This window comes from Salvelinus sp. IW2-2015, unplaced genomic scaffold, assembly GCF_002910315.2.
Source record: "Salvelinus sp. IW2-2015 unplaced genomic scaffold, ASM291031v2 Un_scaffold3158, whole genome shotgun sequence".
In the NCBI taxonomy this organism is placed as follows: Eukaryota; Metazoa; Chordata; class Actinopteri; order Salmoniformes; family Salmonidae; genus Salvelinus; species Salvelinus sp. IW2-2015.
Window position 1 is genome coordinate 13,202 of NW_019944446.1, and position 6,842 is coordinate 20,043.

Genomic DNA, 6,842 nt, shown 5'->3' on the forward strand with positions numbered 1-6,842 from the left:
GGTATTATAGCCTTGCTACTCTCTGTTCATCATATATGCATAGTCACTTTAACCATACCTACATGTACATACTACCTAATCAGCCTGACTAACAGGTGTCTGTTATATAGCCTTGCTACTCTCTTGTTCATTCATATATGCATAGTCACTTTAACCTAACCTACATGTACATACTACCTCAATAAAAGCGTCTGGACTAACCGGTGGTCTGCATATAGCCTTGCTACTCTTATTTTTCAAATGTATTTTTTTACTGTTGTTTATTTCTTTACTACCTAACACATTTACCTTACTTACCTAAAGCATTCACTGTAAGGTCTACTTACACCTGTTGATTTCAGCATTTCACTGTAAGGTTCTACTACACCGTTGTGTATCAGCATTTCACTGTGAGTCTACTACACCTGTTGTATTCAGCATTTCACTGTAAGGTCTACTTACACCTGAAGCAGTGATTAGATTAATGAGCCGTAAATGACATGAATCTGACCATAACCCATCATTTCCTGGTCTTTCAGCTCCAGGGTATTCAGCTGTAGTTAACAACACTGACGACGTTATCCTGTCTCGGCGAATAGAGCATAGATTAACGCTGAATTCAGACTGTATTCTGTCTGCAAATAGAAAATAGACCTGTCGCGCGTAGGTGTAGCTAAATAATACACCCCGCTGAGCACAAAGCCTTTTACAGAATGTYGCCTGCCGCCTGTCAACGTGGCTTTGATGGTTCCTCAGGATTATAACTAGGTTTGGGTTTAAACGTCAAGCCCTTAACAGAATATATGAATAGCTCCTTCAAAGGAGACGGAATGAGTGGCCTTACAGCATGCCATATACGATTAACCCAAATAGATGAACGATGCGTCGATGGTTGATGATGTAAGGCCTATTCAATCTAAATGTTTCACTACATCCCTGTCATTACATTGTTTTTAAAAGATKAATGTCTTGTCTCTCACGGGTCAAACCTGGTGAAATTAAATATTGGTATTTTAGGCACAAAAAACACATCAATGTGGGAAACATAAGTCTGAAAAGAGAGTATAGCCAAGGAAACATGCCTGAATAGCTTGTATAGTATCTTAAGATCTATTCTTTATAGATTTGTCATACACAAGGCCTAACAGTGTTACGATTGGAAAGTAAAATATAGCCAAGAAAATTAAATGTTATTGCAATCACTGTAGGGCAATTCTTATAGACTRTAGGAACATTTGGTGGGTGTCTTTGAATATTTAAATACCCTTAAACTGATTATTTTTCGAAGGGTGAATAGCTGGCTATAAGCTAGGCCTGTAACCACAATGTATGGGTGGCATGGGCAATATCTGAGCCACATTTGAATATAGAACTTTACATTGAATTGGTATCAGATATGCGGTAGCTGACTGCAGGCGACAGCCTTCTCAAACAGTTCAGCCATTCAGCCATTTAGGCTAAATAGCTCTAGCTCAGGGAGTAGTGTCGCCTTCCTTCACTACTGGCCCAGTGTACAGCTTGTCCAGCACCGAAACTACCGTGAACAGCAAGTGTGTTGTGTTTCCGTGTACGTCCCCGTGGCTGCCCATTTAACTAAAACACGGAACAAGGAAACAAACACCTGCAGTTGCGCATCTTTCACTGGCTCTCATACCACTCGTTTTCCTCTGACAACAATACGTCCCAGAGTTCACAAATACAAACTGGTAAGTAGCCTATACTTGTTATACTATCCCAATTTGTTTGAAATAAGAAGTTTTTTTTCCTCCGATATTGTTTCAATAAAGAAACAGCAAAACACAAATATGTCACGTTAGATTTCTGGTGCGTAATGTAGCCGAATGATTCTGTTCCATGACATACTCTCAGCACTAAAGTCTATTACATTTGTTTCAAGACCGAAGCATAATGAAACTTACTACTGAAACCTAGTAATTATAGCGTAATGAAACCTAGTAGTTCTAATTATAGCCTATTTAATTGACGGATGCACACTTGAATGCAGGTAGACATTGCCTAATCACTGACCAAAGCTATCAAACATGAATTGCCAACAGTAAATGGGAACCAATACAAGAGAAAGGCTATTTGTTCACTCCATGGCACCCTATTCCCTATCAGTGCAGTGCACTCCTTCTGACCAGAACTCTATGAGCCCTGGTCTAACAGCGCGCTATGAAGGAAATCGGGTGCCATTTGGTACACTTTAATTCTCATGGGTTTCCCCTGGCGGGGTTAGTCTGTAAAATAACACGCGTAAAGGTAATATTTCATATGAATAAAGTTAATATACAGTAAAGACTGATTAAACACAATGCTTAGTGTATTGATAYGTTTTCTCGATTTTTACAAGGTTTTTGTTTCTTCAAGAGATTCAAGAGATTGATTGACACCAGACTGGGAGGTACAATGGACGTCGATTGATTAGTATCGTATTCCGTTGTACACTGTTTGATTCTGTAGCAGCTGACAACGTCACTGCGTTTTGGTTCGACTTCCTACAAGCCTCTCGGGCCTGGTATTTACCAAACATTTGAATATGTCTGATTGGAATAGAAAGGGCCTCCTAGGGACCAGTTAGATATTGTGTCTTCTTTTGTTCAAACTTGTTGCAAACTTGTAATGAACCTGATAGATTTTTAAAAAATGTATATTATCAACGACTGCTGTAATTTTTGTTCACCTGAATATTCCTATTACAGAATGTATGTGTGTGTTTGTTCAGATCTCATCATAGGACAATGTCTGAGGGTAAAACAGTCACTTTCAAGGATGTGGAGCTGGAGCCCCCAGAACTAGGACCAGAGACCCAGTCCTCCTCTCATCTGGACACGACACAGACCTCACCTCAGCCCCAGAGTCAACCTGACCCCCAGAGCAACCAGACGCCCCAGAGTCAACCTGACCCCCAGAGCAACCAGACGCCCCAGAGTCAACCTGACCCCCAGAGCAACCAGCTGCCCCAGAGCAACCAGCCGCACCAGAGCCCCCAGTCCCAGAGCCCCCAGTCCCAGAGCCCCCAGTCCCAGAGCCCCCAGGTCCCGGAGAGTGGTCATCCCGAGGTAGAGACAGAGGAGAGAGGGTCTGCTGCCCCTACACCTGATACTGGAGCTGGAGCTAGGGATGGAGCTGGACCCGGGGCCAAGGGGAACCGTTGGACTTCTGCACTAAATCAGTTCAAACTCAAGAGGTTCTTTGTTTAACCGCTGTGTCTGTCCACTCCTACAGTAAATATAATAATGATAACCAGCCGCCAGGCCAACGAGACAATCCCAAACTAACCACATTAATACTGACTTTACAGTGTATACAAGAGTATACAGACACCTTCTCTTTTTCATTTTTTATTTTATTTTTACGTTACAGCCTTATTCTAAAATTGGTTAAATATATATTTATCCTCATCAATCTATACACAATTCCCCATAATGGCAAAATACAGAGAGATCCTGATGAACACCTTCAGAGCGCTCAAGACCGCAGACTGGGAGAAGGTCACCTTCCAAGAGGACATTGACCTTAAGCACACAGCCAAGACAAGCAGGAGTGGCTTCGGACAAGTCTCTGAATGTGCTTGATTGGCCCAGCTGGAGCCCGGACTTGGTCCCGATTGGACATCTCTGGAGAGACCTGAAAATAGCTGTGCAGCAACCTACAGAGATTAGAGAGGATCTGTAGAGAAGAATGGAGAAAGTCCCCAAATACAGGTGTGCTTGTAATGTCATGGCGGACAGCGTAGCCTAGTGGTGTTAGAGCGTTGGACTAGTAACCGAAAGGTTGCAAGATCGAATCCCTGAGCTGACAAAGTACAAATCTGTTGTTCTGCCCCTGAACAGGCAGTTAACCCACTGTTCCTAGCCCCCATTGAAAATAAGAATTGTACTTAACTACTTTCCTAGAAAAATATAATATTTTTTTTTTAAGAACTCAAGGCTGTAATCGCTGCCAAAGGTGCTTCAACAAAAGTCTGAATATTACCGTCTGTCAATGTGATGTTTCATTTTTTACTTTTAATAAATTGGCCAAATTTATGTGGGGAAAAAACTATTTTATCCATTTAGAATAACGTAAGCTAACACATGTGGAAAAAGTCAAGGGTCTGAATAATTTCCGACGGCACTGTAATACTGACAATCAATGTATTGGATGTGTTCCAAATGGCACCCTATTTCCTAATAGTCGCTACCTTTGACCAGGGCTGGCACCCTATTCCCTAATAGTGCACTACCTCTGACCAGGCTGGCACTCTATTCCTAATAGTACACTACCTTTGACCAGGCTGCACCCTATTTCCTAATAGTGCGCTACCTTGACCTGGGCTGGCACCCTATTCCCTAATAGTGCACTACCTTTGACCTGGGCTGGCACCCTATTCCTAATAGTGCACTACCTTTGACAGGCTGGCACCCATTTCCTATATAGTGCACTACCTCTGACCAGGGCTGGCACCCTATTTCCTATATAGTGCACTACCTCTGACAGGCTGGCACCCTATTCCTATATACTGTGCTACCTTTGACTAGGGCTGGCACCCTATTCCCTAATAGTCGCTACTTTGACAGGCTGGCACCTATTCCCATATAGTGCACTACCTTGACAGGGCTGGCACCCTATTCCCTAATAGGGCACTACCTTGACCAGGGCTGGCACCCTATTCCCTAATAGTGCACTACTTAAGACCTGCAAAATTTTGTGTTTCACATGTTAATAACTTTCCCCACATGTGAAAATCACACTTTCGCTTTTGTGCCATTTAATATCAAGAAGAACTTCTGTAGTTAGGAACAAAATTAGTATTTGCAAACAAAACAAACTCAAAAGTATTAAAGGAAAACTGTCTTTTTGGTATTTGTATCATTAGTCCTTGTTGACATAGTCCCAAAATATTTTGCTTGTCAGCAATCAAGTTTCATAATGTAACTTTCTAAATATAGATATTATTCCCTCCGTATGATGCGTTTGCATCATAGGAATTCATTTTATTTCCCGATTTGACATATACAGAAAAACACACCTGAGTCTCTCTCTCAACAGAGCAGACATAGAATCAAGGTCACTCTACTCAGATGATAATGATCGCTAATGGTCAAAAAATTCTGACGTTTCAGTCTCATCAGGCAAGACGTATATTTAAACGTGGTATATTGTCCCATTTTTTAAAGGTTGAATTGTAATCTAACACATTGTTTCCCTGTCCTGTGCAGCCTGGGACCCTGGACCAAGCCCTGGAAGACATCAAGGCTCTGATCAATCAGGAGGACGGAGCTGTCCACGGTGTCTGGCTCATGCTGAGTGAGTTTCATTATTACCATACCATGTCTCCTATCCCTTAACAACAAAAACATGTCAAATGAGCATTTTCACATGTATTACATTAGAGTTGATATGTTAACATGACCTTTTCACCAGTAGGAGTCACATGACTTATGGATACCATTTGTATTTCTCTGTGTCCAGTAAGACGGTCCCTGTTGGCTCAGTGGTAGAGCAGCGCTCTTGCAACCCCAGGGTCTTGTGTTCATTCCCACGGGGACCAGATGAATATGTATGAACTTTCCAATTTGTAAGTCGCTCGATAAGAGCGTCTGCCTAATTGATTTAAATGTAAATTAGAAGGAATTAGCATTGCTGGTAAACTACTTAACTTACTAGCACTCCATCTTTGTGCTAACGCTAGCAGATACCCATAGACTTACAGTCACTTTCACGCTAGCAGTACCGCATTACTTCCATTATTTGCTAAGCTAGCAGATACCCACAGACTTCCATCATTGTGCTAACGCTAGCAGATACCATAGACTTCCAGTCATTGTGCTAACGCTAGCAGATAACCCACAGACTTCCAGTCATTGTGCTAACGCTAGCAGATACCCAGGACTCCAGTCATTGTGCTAACGCTAGCAGATACCCATAGACTTCCATCATTGTGCTAACGCTAGCAGATACCCATAGACTTCAGTCATTGTGCTAACCTAGCAGATTACCCATAACTTCCAGTCATTATGCTAAACGCTAGCAGTTACCCATAGACTTACAACATTGTGCTAACGCTAGCAGATACCCATAGACTCCAGTCCTTGTGCTAAAGCTAGTTAATTATTGCACTATAGTTAGCAACATATCCGTCAAACTGCTCGCAGAGACACATCTGACTCTGGGTCAGTAGATAAAGGGCCTCATCTGACTCTGGGTCAGTAGATAAAGGCCTCCTCTGACTCTGGTCAGTAGATAAAGAGCCTCATCTGACTCTGGGTCAGTAGATAAAGGGCTCATCTGACTCTGGGTCAGTAGATAAAGGCCTCATCTGACTCTGGTCAGTAGATAAAGGGCCTCATCTGACTCTGGGTCAGTAGATTACGGGCCTCATCTGACTCTGGGTCAGTAGATAAAGCCTCATCTGACTCTGGTCAGTAGATTACGGGCCTCATCTGACTCTGGGTCAGTAGATAAAGGTCCTCATCTGACTCTGGGTCAGTAGATTACGGGCCTCCTCTGACTCTGGGTCAGTAGATAAAGGTCTCATCTGACTCTGGGTCAGTAGATAAAGGCCTCATCTGACTCTGGGTCAGTAGATAAAGGGCCTCATCTGACTCTGGGTAGTAGATAAAGGGCCTCATCGACTCTGGTCAGTAGATAAAGGCCTCATCTGACTCTGGGTCAGTAGATAAAGGTCCTCATCTGACTCTGGGTCAGTAGATAAAGGGCCTCATCTGACTCTGGGTCAGTAGATAAAGGGCTCATCTGACTCTGGTCAGTAGAAAAGGGCTTCATTGCCAAAATCCCAAAGTGTCTGTTTTAGGAGGAAAAATAGCATTATCCACAGTGTCTGGCTGAGTGAGTTTATCACGTAGAAATACATGATA

The 6,842-nt window shown here is 42.6% G+C and overlaps 1 protein-coding gene across 1 annotated transcript; it reads left to right on the forward strand.

Annotated features, from left to right (window-relative positions):
- Positions 1-1,513: 1,513 nt before the first annotated feature.
- Positions 1,514-3,182, forward strand: LOC112075442 (pleckstrin homology-like domain family A member 1). The gene is made up of 2 exons (XM_024142443.2): positions 1,514-1,685; positions 2,705-3,182. Exon 2 carries the CDS (start codon positions 2,721-2,723, stop codon positions 3,180-3,182), a length of 462 nt encoding a protein of 153 aa, XP_023998211.2. The 5' UTR covers positions 1,514-1,685; positions 2,705-2,720.
- Positions 3,183-6,842: the final 3,660 nt, after the last annotated feature.

What these genes read in the sequence shown, in the direction of transcription:
- LOC112075442 (XM_024142443.2), top strand. Translation starts at nt 2,721, where the DNA reads ATGTCTGAGGGTAAAACAGTCACTTTCAAGGATGTGGAGCTGGAGCCC.